General features: G+C 37.0%; 1 protein-coding gene across 2 annotated transcripts; it reads right to left on the bottom strand.

Annotated features, from left to right (window-relative positions):
- Window positions 1-3058: 3058 nt before the first annotated feature.
- LOC116671356 (uncharacterized) lies at window positions 3059-9644 on the bottom strand. Of its 2 annotated transcripts, none has more exons than XM_032502575.1 (8): window positions 9480-9644; window positions 6996-7034; window positions 6566-6802; window positions 6190-6465; window positions 5685-5963; window positions 5358-5579; window positions 4618-4728; window positions 3059-4541 (listed from the first exon to the last, which is right to left on the bottom strand). In XM_032502575.1, exons 1-8 carry the CDS (start codon window positions 9511-9513, stop codon window positions 4048-4050), a joined length of 1692 nt encoding a protein of 563 aa, XP_032358466.1. In that variant the 5' UTR covers window positions 9514-9644; the 3' UTR covers window positions 3059-4047. The 2 variants fall into 2 exon arrangements, with proteins under 2 accessions (XP_032358466.1, XP_032358467.1); XM_032502576.1 differs by having other exon boundaries at window positions 6566-6796; window positions 9480-9610.
- Between the last annotated feature and the right edge of the window lie 5383 nt (window positions 9645-15027).

Genomic DNA, 15027 nt, shown 5'->3' with positions numbered 1-15027 from the left:
CATGAAAATGAAGAAGAAAAATAGATTATGATGGCACTAGAACAAGGGATTCTTTCTCAAAAGCATGGTATTGTCCTGCAGCCATCTGCCAGTGAGAGAAACAATAGTTACCTGGACGTGACTCCAGTTCTTCTAACAGGCTTTACTACTGGTTTACTACATCAAAGCTCGCCTTGGCACCCTGAAACTGATCTTTGCACTCGCTGCCCACTCAGGAGGTAGCAACCATAGTCAACCATGTATGAATCAACCAGGGTTAAAATGCCAAAACAAAGAAAGCGGAAGGTGACGTAAATCTGGCTGCAATTAGGGACATCAGGCGGAATTTCTGGCGACACCTGAACAATCCCGGAAATTAAACATTGTCAATATGGACTAGAGGGCTATATGTACATACTTAGCTTACATCCAGGTAGGGCTGCACAGAAAGTATTGAGTATTGAAAAATGCCTTGTCATTTAATAACCAATTTCAATACCTAAGGTGTAAATATTATCAGCGTCAGCCCAACACCCAGTTAACTACAATTTCTTTTTTGTACTATGCCCTCTAATGGCCTTCGTTCACCGGAGGCAAAGGCTGTTAGGGATGTGATGTAGGCTTCTCCCAGCTGGTTCCAATTCTGATCCCAAACAATCCAGGTCCAACTGCTGAATGGGTGAAAGACGTCAAGTGGACAAGTCATTGAGCACCACGAGCCTATGGGTGCCACAAACCAACCGTACACTCCAGGCTCGGAGCAAAAAATGACCAAAAGGCATCAGTCGGACTCAGATGGTGCCTCCATAGAAGTTTCACCAAGCACAAAGTGACCATGTGCAGCAGCCCATGGTGCACCGCGCCAGGTAAGCAGCGGACAGACGTCGGCCTCTACCTGGTGCCTCCAGCCAAGGCAGGAAGCAGTCTAGGTATAGCGACGTGTTCCCATCAAAATAGAGAGTAACGATAATACAATTGGTACAACACGGTATCTGTATAAGCTATGTATATATGCATGTATATATAATTTAACGCATTACTAATTCAATTTCGGTAATATTATACTCGTTACAATCTCAGTAACGCGAGTTACAACGCATTTTAACGCAACATTTAGTAGTTTTTTTTTTTTTTTTTAAGAATTCACTTTACAACTAAACAGTAGCCTACAGGTAAGTTGACACAGAAGCGTGTCGGGAATTAAGGCTGAGGCTTTGCTACACATAATATCATGACATTTTATTAGCCGTGGAGAGTAACTTTGCCTGTAGTGGAGTGGCTTCGAATGACGACCGTGTTTTTTACCGTGACCATTTGTTCAATATATTGCAGTCTAACAAACTAGAAAGTGAACAACTTTAACTTAACGAACACGTTCTGCGTCTAGCGGCTCACGCTAGTCTCAGTAAGCTAGCAAGAGTAGGCCTACACAACAGAAGACTTCCGTGTATGTTGCTTCAAAATAAAAGAACTTCCTGTGACGGTTCGCAGTAAAACTAAATTCCTGTTAAACAAATAAGGTTATGTATCTTTTCAAGTATCAGCTGTAAATCAAGTAGGCTACTGTAATGATAATGTAAATAGTGAGTTTTAATCAAACTATTATTCACCTTTTCCTTTAGACAACCTTAGTTTTAAACTAAACAACATGAATTTCTTATTCAAGTGCTTTACAAACATTTTACAACAATGCCGTACTTTAATACAACTGTAAGGTAGTTTTAATTGAGTATTTGTATAGCTTTTCTTTGCATATTCATATACAGTACTTTTTACTTTTTTTAATGTATAATCTATTATATTAAAGTGGATAATGAGGAGCCATTATTGATCTGGTAGTGATATTCACACACTAGCTGCCAAGTCAAACTTCTGGTATTATTTTGGTGAAAGTAACTCAAAAGTAATGCAAAAGTTTTTTTGCAAAAGTCTCTAAATTACAATTTAGAGACAGTAATATTGTAATATAACTAATTACTCAAACACGACAGTAACTAGTAATCTATAATATATTACATTTTGGAAGTAACTTGCCCAACACTGCTCATACCTAGCTAGCTGGTAGTTGTTCGGTCGTTGGATGGATAGCATTAGGTTGTTCTGGAGTCGCCATCTTTTCCGACATCATGACAAAAATAGTTTTAGGCCCATGTTGCGGGGTAATTTTAGTTTGCGGTTTGAAGATAGTCCTCGGTTACACGTCAGCAGTAAATACGTCAATATTGACGGATTTCAACAAACCAAAAATTCCTGTACTAGTAGGCTACAAATATGGACATTTCATGTTTGCTAGCAAACAAAGCTAACGTTACAAACTACCAACCAACACGCTCTTTAAGTAGCAACAGGCGTAGTAGAGACTATTGTTTTACTCGCTGCAGTCAAGGGTAAGTTAAGTAGTAATTTATTATAACACCGTTCAACCTTAATTGCCAGAAAACTTGTCCAATAACAACGGAAGTCTACATTGCCAGTGCCATAAAATCTTTGCTAGTTACTTTGCATCAGAAAAAGGCCATGCAACCACTAAACTACCGTATTAAATCATTTTAAAATGGGAAAGCACAGTATGCCACGACACCGGTTTTTAGGGTAGATAGCATTGCATTATTGCTTTTGTGCTTTTAGAACTGTTTTATTTTGCCCATCAGTTTTGCTTCATGTCTCATTTCAGAGTGTCGGTATCTGTTGGAATCAACAATGTGGTGTTTGAAAAAGGGCCAGTCCTGTTCACTCTGCAAATAAAGCAATGGGTAGGTGTTTTATTTTATTCCCCAAAAGTTTAACTATGGTTGTCTCCCCTTCTTTCTAAACTAAACACACTGGTTGTTGTCTTGACCTAATGCACCCTTTCTAAAGATTGTCAAAAGACCAGTTTTGTTGATTTGTTTTACCTTTTTTTTTTTTCATTTCCCCTTCTACATCAGAAACATTTAGAAAGATTACACCTGGGTTGTAAATGTAAGGAACTGTGATTCTTGAACCTTCATTGACCTTTTATTGATTGAAATTCCAAAGGCATCCAGAAGTTCATCATGTCCATACATATTGTAATTAAGTGATTGTACAAACCACACATTTAATCAAAATTGATTTATTGCAGCACATAAAATACAATTGGAATGACACTCTCTCTCAAGTTCATCAATATTATAACATTTTTAAATTTTAATGCAACTGCAGAAATTATAGAAATATCACAAAAAGCGTTGGTAATGTAAATACATTTTAAAAACACAAAAGTCAAATCACTAGACTATTCTCCATCTACAATTGAAACTATATAATTTTATAAGGAAAAAAGCAAATACACATTCAATAAAAAACATATTAAAAAAAACCTTTAAACAGTGAAAAATCTTCATAATGTTGCTTCATAATGCTGCTATATATATGTATATATATATATGTGTATATGTATATATATATATATATATATATGATGACTATCTAAGATATGGATGTTAGTCAGTTGACAGGATCAGAGCTGATGCAATATTTGGTGTTTTTGACAAAATGAATGACTTTCTTTTCTGCTAACATGTGATGGCAATTTACATTTTACAGAATACTTCATATAATTAACATGATACATATAATTAAAAAAGGAAGGGCATCAATTGTTCCTGTAGCTACTGTACTATGCAACAAAAATCCTCTTGTTGTATTATTAGGCAGTCTTGCTCTTTTTTAACTGACTCTTGTTGTTAGGTCAAAGTATTTCTCCCTGCCAATCGCATGATTACTTTTATTATCTAAGATATTTTATACACATTTTTACGCTTTTCTTACAGTCTGACACATATATTTTTACAGATTTCTATTCAGAAATCCGTGACACAAAGTCACCCAGAGTCACTTACATTTCTTGTACAGCACTACAATGTTTAACTTATCATTGAATTTGAACTTCAGGATTGTAACCGAGACATCGCTTGCCTTCTCTGGTTTGCGGTAAAAAGTGATTTTTCTTAAGATAAAAGTTATGAGACTTTTCGTTCCTTTCATGCCTCAGACTCATGGCTCCTCGGCCTTGGCCTCCACCTTTTCCTCCACTATCTCATATTCTCACTCTTTGTCCTTCTTCTCTACTTCCTCACTCACCTCACCTGCTGCCCCCTCCATTCCCAAGGTGTGGTATACCCCTTCTTTCCTTCCCTCTTTCTTCAGTGCTTCGTATCCCCCCCCTTCTTCTGCTGCCCCCTCCATCCCCAGGGTATGGTATACCCCCTCTTCCCTTCCCTTTTTCTTCAGTGCTTCGTATCCCCCCCCTTCTCCTGCTGCCCCTTCCATCCCCAGGGTGTGGTATACCTCCTCTTTCCTTCCCTCTTTCTTCAGTGCTTCATACCCTCCCTCTCCACCAACTGCCCCCTCCATCCTAACCGTGTGGTACTCCCCCTCTGTCATTTCCTCTTTCTTCAGTGACTCATATTCACCCTCTTTCTTCTGTCTGCCTGGTGCTTCTGGGTGAAGGGTGTCGTACTCGCCCTCCTTTTGGCCACCCTTCTGCAGCATTTCATATTCGCCTTGTGACTTCATTGGCATATCCTCGTAAATCCGTCCTAATAATGAGAAAGGAGTGCATATGATGCTTTCAGTGTGCTTACAAAAAACTGAAAAGAGGTAGTAGTTACTCACCTGTGGCATGTCTCTTCTTATACCATATGAAAATAAATCCAGCTACTAATACTAGAACCACCATCACCAGCACAATGACTACAACCGTTAGATTGAATTTCGGCACTTGATCTGAAACAAAGACAAAAAATACATAACAATAAATATTTGTGACCCTGTGATAGTTCATAATAGTTGAATTTCCATTATTTGTGAGTATAAAAGTGTACGTTGATATATGAATTTTGAAGCATGTGACAACTAACAGAGCTCTGACAGGCCAAATAAAATGCAGGCAAACTGAAGTTACATTGTTTAGTACTACTAAAAAGCTGTACAGCTCACATGAGTTGCATTAAAAAATGGTCAAAATTGATGCCTGATATCCAGAGACATCCTGACGTATAATCCCTAGCATTGGTTGAGATCCAAAAACACTGGATCCTGCAATCACCATAATGCAATTCTATTGCATTATGAATAGACCCTCCCTGCTTGGTAAATGCTTTTTTCATCCTCCTTTATGTAAGAAACTGTGACTTACAGTTTGTCTAGGTTTCTGTTAAGAATTTAAAGTCTCCAAACCGAAGGTAATTTAGGAGACATCATCAGGGTTATTTTTTTAGACTGTCATGGTCACAAAATACGTGTTCTTACAGGCTAGGTAGCACTCATGATGAGTTAACTGCTCTTAATTTGTATACATGTATCAGGGGGAAACTATTTCATAGACCTTAAGCAAACAAAAAGCAGGAACTCACAAACATGACCACTGCTGAGAGAAGACCTCCCGTCGTTCCACACAGCTCTACATGCATAAGTTCCAGTCTCTTTTGGCGTAATGAATCCTTGCCTGGAAGTCAAAAGTGCCCATGGCTGACCATTATTTTTATAGTACCAATGATAGGATATATTATTGGGACAAAGAGGACAAGAACATGACAAGCCATAGTTCGCTGAGAGAAATGCCTTCATAGCAGGTGCTGAAAAAAAGGACAAATGAGAATACCGACTTAAAAGGTGTCTACTGGAGAAACAAATGCATGTGAAAAGCATACACTATCGAACAAAAGAGTGAATATGCATACCATGGATAAACATATCTTGATCATCAGAGACCACATCGTATGGGGGCCCTTCGGTGCGCGCTTTGTGTGTGAAGGTGGCTTCACACTTATAACTTCCCCTTGCTGATTCTTTCACAAAAGAGATTTTGTAGGTGTAACCGATACCGTCCTGAATTACTGCATTGTTTTTGTAGAAAATAGTGCGGTTTATATCATCTGTGCCCCAGGCAAGGCACTTCAGAATCAGACTGTCCCCAACTACAGCAGGCAGAGTATACATTTCCAGCGAAACGTCCTTCTCTGAAAGAAAAGCAAGATCGGATTGGATCTACACCGTATAATTAAATGACTTAACTAAATATGTATGAATAATAATGTTTCTGTGGCAAATTTATTATGCAAATAATGCTAATGCTATACTGTCAAAGGGGTCACTCGTAGTCCTGAATCTACAGAAAATGCTCACCTGAATCTGCAGCTCCCATTGGCTTTTTATTAGAGAGCATTAAAATAAAAGTAGGCCTACCTGAGGTCCTGACTGTGATTTGGTTACTTCTGCGTTGTTTTTTAGTATCACTACACCAGAAAATGGTCTCCGGTATAGTCAGTCTCTTGGGTTGAAAGACACTCACATTGTCATTCAGCAACCTCAACTGAATCATCATTGTCTTCCCTGCCCTATGGACAAAGCATTTCCATCCCTGCAGACCATCTTCATGTTCAAGCTGCAGGACAACAGAATCGCCCGGCCGCACCACTGGCTGGCCTGTCTTGATGGTGAGTGAGGCACTGGGAAAGTAATCTAAATGGTAAATAAAAAAATTATACAGTTATTTGTATGGAATGTGTTTACATATGTGGGAGATTGAACTGTAACACTTATGTTCATGTGGTACATTTACCCAGGACTTTGAGGGAGAAAGCGTCACTCATTTGCATATTGCTTCCGCTCTTGCATTGATAAGAGCCTGAGTTTTTGGGTGTGGCCACTCTTATCTTCCAGGTGTCGTTTGTCATCGTTTGTATGGTATTGTTGATGTACCATGTCACATTGCTCCCACTTGTGCTGCTGTCACATTTCAGAAAAAATAAGTCCCCAGAGAAGATCTGCTTGAGTATTGGGGACATAGAAACTTTGGCTGCAGGAGACAAAGGAAAAAAAATACATGGAGTAAAGTTATTTTTGGAGGCATAGTTAATGATATTACAAGAAACCTTGTACAACCTTGTACATGGTTTTTGCTGTGAACTATTGACATTTCACATTCCTACAAGGTAATAAGGAAGACAGAGGGCTAACACCTTGACCTTGCATGTGTGAACACTGATTACCTTGTGGCTTTTGCTGACATCTTGCCAGAAGTGCGAACACTGTAACAAAATATGAACAAATATCATTCTTTAATAAGTCTTTCATGGCTTATATTGGCTTTGTGTGTGTGTGTGTGTGTGTGTGTGTGTGTGTGTGTGTGTGTGTGTGTGTGTGTGTGTGTGTGTGTGTGTGTGTGTGTGTGTGTGTGTGTGTGTGTGTGTGTGTGTGTGTCTGCAAACAGTATTTGTTTCCTAATTGTTTTGCAGCATTGTACATTTTGTTTTACTTTATTTTTTACTAAAAATAATTAATAGTAGGAGACATATTATTAACTGGCATTAATATTAGCTTCTATAAATCTTTATATCTAAATCTAAATATTTGGCTTTATGATATAATAATAAAGGATATTGAGAATATAGTGATGTTTCTCTCATAAAATGACTGCAGCAAAATTGTGAATATTAAATGACTGAATATTGAATCTTGTATGCATGCAATTACTTTTAGGAATTACATGTCTAATTGATATATGTATTAGATAAATAATATTTTTTTAGGTCAAAAGTTGAAAGGAAAACGGCCGCACACTGTCTAACTTGCGTATTATTAAACTTAATATATTTTCTTGCAACATTTTGGTACTAGACCATCTTCATTCTATTATACCTTAAGATGGTCTAATACCTAAATGTTGCTTTTTATTGAACTTTTATATGACTATATGACTTTCATATGACAGCGTACGTGAGTTTTCTTTTGTAGCAGTATCAATCTACACATTTCCACAAAAAAATGTTTAGCAGATGAGTATAAGGTTGTTGTTTTAATTCTAAAATCTGAATAACTTAAAATATTGAAAATATTCTCACATATTTATTAAAATTTGAAAGAATATTCACCATTTTCAAAAATGCAGAATTGTAGACGGTATACATTTAAAAAATGTAGAAAACTATTTAAATTGACTGTTCCGATACAATTTGTATAAATTGGATTTGTATAACTAAACCTGCTCCCCGTTTGTTTGCATGCCAAGTACACATCGTTAAATGTATAACATATTTTTTCTATTTAGATATTATATTCAACATTTTTTCTGATGCAATCAATGATTAATTTGGAAATGATTAATACAATTTTAATTAACCCCTAACACCTTGAGTCAATTGCGTTAGTGTAGGCCTCCAATTTGTAATTACCAGTTATAATTACCCAAAATAATAATAATGTATACTTTACTTTATAACTGTATATACTTTATAACTTTTACTTAAATAACATGATTGACTCCACACAACGCTCTTTGGCAAGTACATATCTCTACTTTCATTCATTTGGGGGCGTCTTATTCAATTTTACAGCATTTGAAAAACATATTGAAGTGGTTTCGAAATAGTATTGAGTAGAAGTTGACATATTCCAGTCTGTGATTAACTATCAACATCCATTCCTTTCATTTTAGTCTAAATAATTCCTAATTACTGCTTTTATAACTCAAACATTAGGTATAATTTCCTATAAGTGAGGTTCATTGATCATAAATTCCAAAAATTACTGTAAATTTAAAGTTAATAAGTTATTGTTATGTAGCGCTGAAAACGTCAAAAAAAAGCGACAAACATGAAAAAAAGCGTCAAACGTGTTGAAAAAAGGGACAAAACGTAAGAAAAAGTTAAAAACGTCGATAAAAATCATCAACACAAGTGTTGATTTTCAGTTTTGACGGGAAGACAACACAAGGGTTAATGTAATTTGTCCTTTAGATTAGTGTAATTCAGTAAAATAACATCTTCCAACTAAAAATACTAGTCACACAGCTTCATGAAAATATTTGGCTTAATTCACAAAACGTTTGTAAATTATTGCATTTAAAATTCTGTAATGACTGCATAGAGAGCCAAACATGACACAAAACGCATTTACTGATTTTTATTAGCTAAGATAAATGTATTTATATGATCTCACCTTTTAAATCAAAATGTGTAAGTTGTCTGATTTTGTTTTAACATTTATTTTTCCTGTCCGGAGATGATGAAAAGTGGCTTTGCCAACGCCCTGCTCCCCTCTCACTGGGATCTGTTGCACTGCTTAATTTGCCTTGCTAAAGGGCACCTTAGTGATCTTAAATCAAAATGTTTACGCACTTGTTAAATCTTAAATGCAAAAATGTGCAGCTATATGTAAATATGTTTAGCAAGATTTGAAATGGTACTTTTGTTGTATGTTTAATTAAGTGGCTTTATCACCAAGATTTGCAGCTGCAATGACCCCACCTGAGGCCTCACCCTTAGTTTCTGTGTTATATTTTCATACACTGCAAAATGTGAGATTTGATTTTATAACCACATAAAACATCTGTATAAAAGCAATAGCAAATCTCACCCAATTTCAACTGAGCATGATATAACTGTTATAATACTAACAAAAAGGAAAACCTTACAATCCTAAAACAACCTTTAACCCCAGATGTCAAGCTTTGTGTTCCGTTGGATCCCTCTTACCTGCCAGGAGCAGCAGATGTTGTACCCCCCTCATGGCCCTGCCAGAGTAACACAAACAAGAGAAACAACTCAATGACTAAAGGCACTAAGAAGTGACCAAACACTAAATGACTGTTGTCATGTTGAGGAAGTTGCTATGAATGCTGAGTCAGAAGGGTTGCAATTCCAGTATCTATGTATATTCCCCCTCTGCAGTGCTATTTCTCCTCAGTAGTCTTCCCAGTAGCACACCTAACGAGATCTTAACATAACTTAACTAATACAACTAAAGAAAATAGAGAACTTTACCCCAGAAAGCACTGTATGCAATACCTGGGAACCTAAGCACACAATATCATAACAAAGAAAAACAGAGAGGAAAGAGACACAGTTATTCAAAGTAAATATAGAACATGAAGAAAGATTGAAACTGGAAGTAGATGCTTGAGAAAGCTTTTTGAGTAGTTACTTCTTTATGACCTTCTGCAAACCTTGACAGTTAATAACAGTACTCTAATACTCTCTGCTGCACTAAAAGAGGTGGTCTGACAAACTACAGGACAGTATAAGGGTTAACTGAAAAGCAGTGGAAGAGATGATTACTAAACATGACAATAAACCCATGCAAATAAGCACTAAGGACAGCTAATGGTTAATTCATAGGTCTAGAACCAGAGAAGCCCAGCTGAACTAAAACGGCAAGCCAGAGTTACAAAAATAAGTGACTAGACTAGGCAAGCCCACTTTTGTATGGGAAATAATAGTTAAACTCACTCAGTAAACAAGGCTGGTAGGGAGGCTCTAATATTATAATAATAATAATAATAATAATAATTAATAAAAACATACTTCTGTTTATTATTTGGTATCAGTACAAATACCAGGAACCAGTAAAACCTGACACCAGTGGGGTCTGAATAAAACAGACAGCGAGGGCTGAAGCTAAAAGAGGAAGTCAAAATATAGTTTTGTTTAAAAATTACATTAAAATCATCAGTCAACATGTGACAATTACTATTAATCGATACACAGATAAGAAGGGATATTGTGAACCAGTAAGTGCACATTCCAAGAGCTTAAAAGGACGTAGTTATATATCACTTTGTAATAGTTTATGTGCAGGTCATTTCAGGACACTCTGGTGTGAGGTAGCATAGGAAACATGTCAGAGAATAGCTTGCATGTCCGATTTGGTCTGATAACGTTTTATAAGTTAAATAAAGACAACTGAATTACTGTCAGCAACTTCTTCTTTCACACATTCTTGAAAAGCAGAACACATTGTTTAATGCATAAATCTCACGTAGTGCACCTAAAAAATTGTTGCATGCAAGATAAGTGACTTAAACATCCCAAAGCATCAAAAGATTGGGGCGCTTTCCTGTCAGAAAAACTGTATGCAGATGTTTCAAAGATAATATGCTAAAAACACACCAACAGATACTCACATGGTGTGACACATAACAAAAACTAAATGTGTTGTTTCGGTTTCTTTGTCTTGTTTCGTAGAATCCAAACAATGTTTTAATTAGTGCAGTGGGGATGTTTTCAACTTAATTCCTGTTATTACACAGAGTTACATGATTTTCTTTACTCTAATAAGCGGTTGGTAAAACCAGACCAATCAAGCACAACGGTTGAAACACCCATTTTGAGCAACTTCATTCCAAGAACTACAATGAATGTTGACACATTTCTGAGAAGAGAAAAGACCAACATTCTGAGAACTGTTTTAATGTTCACATTTAAAAAAACAGTATGTCTCTGTTTCAGTTACTTGAATTGGCCACCAGAGTCCAGCACTGCATTAAGAAAATAATTCATGAAAAAGGCCTTACTGCAGGTCTTAGCCTGTATGCAGTTGACGGTGCCCACACAGTAAGAAGCAGTTTCATTGCACATCATATGATTTATAAAATGTTTTAATTTTAATAGTGAGTAACTATTTAGCGCTGTGAACTTGCAAAGCAGTGTTTTGGTCTGCGTGCAGCCACAAGTGAGTCACAAAGTGCGATAGTATTAAGTAATAGTCACCAATTTAATTGCCAAATTCACACTCGAAAACCTACAGACATTTTATGTTGCAAGCCAATGATTCGAAGCAAACCCCTCTCTGTGCCTCAAAGCTTATTAATCATCAATAATCAATCATTTTCTCTCATCCCGCCCTATACTTCCATTTCTTCTTCTGCTTTGTTTTTATTTTCGTTCTGAATCTACTACTCTACTAAGTAAGTGCATTCACTAAACACACAAATAAAACCTAGCCAGCATATTCTTACTACTGTATGGTCCATCTGCCTGTGACCCAGTTTTCTCTCCTTGCCTTTGGCATGAGAGGCGTTCATACAGAATGCACAAAGAAAAGCTAGTTTCTCATTCTCATAAAAAAGGACACTGGGCCGCAAAGGCAGCGGAAGCACCAAGGTTGGATGGAAGTGTGATGAACACACACCATGGAGTGTAGCGCCATCAAAGGAGAGCACCCACTAGAGCTCTTTTTAAGAGTTACAATGCAGGTATCTTGTCGTCCTTAAGAAGTGGGATATAGCAGGATTCAGAGTGTATAGAGTGTACTACTGTGTGCATTAATGTATTTCAACCCAGCTTGACTTCCTCTGTCCTCCAATGTTCTTTTTGATTGTCTCTAAAAGCAACCCTAAAGCAAGCATAAGGACAGTTATCACTCAAACACTCCAACTGAATAATTGGGGGCAGGGGGGGAGGGGGGGGGGGTGCAATGTGCATGTCATACCTCTCTCTCGCTCTCAACCATGTTTCCTTGTCATGTTCACTATCTAATACAGGCAAAAATACCATACAAATAATTAGTGCTATCTGTCCAATTAGTGTATTTGTTATTAACACTGGTACAAGCAGTGATTAGCAGATCAGTATGTTTCAACCAAAGTGCTTGTTGAACTGCGTCTAAAACCATCTCCTACCACACCTTTTTAACGACCTGAATATAACAATTTCCTTAACCTTTCAAAACCGACAATCGCCCCCACTCTATGTAGCAAATGGCCAGGTGTGAGGAGGTGAGAAACTAGGTAGGTTTGAAACATCGCTCTTGAGTTCTCTTGTTTTCGTTCTTCCATCACTTTTGATCGCACAACCGAGTACAAGACCATGGATCTAATCGTGGTTATCCCCATTTGACTGATTAACACATCTCGCCCCTTTCTACAATTGGAGGAGTGTGGTAGTTGTCAACGTCTATACACTTTTGTCATCAGACGTGATTGGACGGCATGTCTTAATAGCTAATTAGTTTTAAGCATCTCCCAACCTAAAGATAACACATCAGCGTTAAAGTGATCATATTATGCTCATTTTCAGGCTCATAATTGTAATTAAAGGTTATATCAGAATTGGGCTGAGCGATACTGAGAAATTCAAATATCACGATATTCTTGACCACCTCTATGTCGATGTTGCGACGATATTGTATGGTAGATTATTGGTGCTTTAACAAAATGTTGTTTACACAATGGGCATTATAACGTGTTACAAAGTGACGCATGTCACTGCTGGACTACAATAGAGCTGTTTGGAGCAGTTTGTGAACAGTGTTTTCTGTTGGAGATGGTAAGTCCCTTTGGGGTGGACTTTGGGCTTTTTCACGTTGTAAACCTACAACGTGCACAAAAACGATATATGACTCAATAAAGGAAAGGGGAATAAGCCAATTAGCATAATATGAGCACTTTAAGGTCATTGGTCTTTATATTTTAGAACAAGGACAGAAATATGTGTCTTCTTCTGTTGACACTGGATGAGCCTTAAGATCACACAGAGGTCCGAGCCAACGTTCTAAGATAAGGTGTAGAGGATGCAATAATATATATATGATTTAAAAACATCAAATTCCATGTTTTTTTTTATTTAGGGTGTATATTTTAATCTTAAATTTTCAGCTGTATATTTTATGCTTTTATGTAACACACACCATGTTTTCCTTTTTCATAAAATATACATGTACATTTGATAGTTTGCCATGCTTGTCGTTATGGTGTTTGCATCAGGTCCGTCAATTTGTTTGCGGATCTAATTTAAAACTTAAGTTGTAACCCACTCATAGTCCAATCGGTTTTAATTGTGAATGGACATGTGTTACATTACTATCTTTTAAAGTAGCACAAATTTGACGTTTGATTGTAGTACTCCCCCCAGGTTAATCAGTGTTTGTTTTTAACGGGTCAGTTCACCCACAGCACTACAAACGTAGGCTGAGGTCTGTGGATCATGCAGAATAAACGGGACATTCTTTCTGCTGCTGTTGATCCTTTCAAATATAATTTTTTAATCTGCTGAGTATAACAAACAAAATGCCCTTCAGCTTCACCTATCTGAGATTTGGTTAGAATTCCCAGTAGCAAGTATTTTAACCTCTTTAAAAACACTTTAAAATACATGCTTTTTTGCCTAAACGTTTTACCAAACAAAAGTTATACAGCGCCCATATACTTTGGCCCTCTGGGATGTGAGCCTGAGGTCATTAGGAAGCTAACTCTCTCAATTTTTGTTCCAAGTGTCAGTGTGATTCTAGGTTTTACTGACACAGAACTACAGAGGTTAGAATGGAGGTTTTCCGTCCAAGTAAAGCATCTGTAAAATGATTTGAAAACACTACTGTGAACATATCAGATGGGCTACACACAAAACTAGTCCAATAGCCACATGTCTCAACTTACTACAGAAAAAATCCAGAAGAAAAACACTCAGAAAATTGATTTTATATGAATTCATTTCTACAGATACGTGCGTTTTTCTTATTTCCTTTTGAAAAGTGCAAAGAAAAAAGCCAAAAAAGTGCAAAATACAAAACTTCTCAAATACAAAAATACATCCACATCAATCACACACATACTTGAAAGAACTATACAGTCCCTGACAAAAGTCTTGTCGCTTATCTATTTTGTAGAAACACCTGCTATTACCCCCTGACTTTTAATGAATCAATTGTGTAAGAAATGCTCATATGAAAAGCTTAAACCCTCCCAAATGATTTCAATGCCTGAAATATTAGTTTCACTGAAACAAGATTTATCATTTAAACAAGACAGAAAGGTCAAATTTTGGCAAGACAAAAGTTTGTTGCCTATACAGAATTGAACAAATTTACTACAATACTATATGTCAGCAAATTATTTAGTGGTGCTGTGAGTTCAAATTAATATCTTGTATGACTCCATGAGCTTGAAGGAGCCTCCATGCGGTTTGGCAAAGATTCATACAATGTATTGATGATCTCAGGAATAGCTAGGAAAGCAGTCTTGTATGCCTCCAGAGTTCATCAATATTCTTTGGTTTGGTCTCCATGCTTCCTCTTTCACCTACCCCACATATGCTCAATGATGTTCATGTCTGGTGACTGGGCCGGCCAATCCGGGAGCATCTTGATCTTCTTCGCCTTGAGGACTTGAAGTGGAGACGGAAGTATGCGTGAGCAACCATCCTGCTGGAGAATTTGGCCTCTTTTATGGTTGGGAATATAACAGGTAGCTGAGATGTCTTGGTATTTGAGACTATTGATGTTGCCTTCCACCCTGCAGATCTCTCGCAC

Source organism: Etheostoma spectabile, chromosome 21 (genome assembly GCF_008692095.1).
Source record: "Etheostoma spectabile isolate EspeVRDwgs_2016 chromosome 21, UIUC_Espe_1.0, whole genome shotgun sequence".
Taxonomy (NCBI): Eukaryota; Metazoa; Chordata; class Actinopteri; order Perciformes; family Percidae; genus Etheostoma; species Etheostoma spectabile.
This window is presented reverse-complemented; position numbering and strand designations above follow the sequence as displayed.

What these genes read in the sequence shown, in the direction of transcription:
- LOC116671356 (XM_032502575.1), bottom strand. Translation starts at nt 9,513, where the DNA reads ATGAGGGGGGTACAACATCTGCTGCTCCTGGCAG. An exon ending in ATGTCAGCAAAAGCCACAAG is followed by an intron (nt 6,803 to 6,995) that starts GTAATCAGTGTT and finishes TGTCTCCTGCAG; the next exon opens with CCAAAGTTTCTATGTCCCCA. An exon ending in TCAAGATATGTTTATCCATG is followed by an intron (nt 5,580 to 5,684) that starts GTATGCATATTC and finishes CCTTTTTTTCAG; the next exon opens with CACCTGCTATGAAGGCATTT.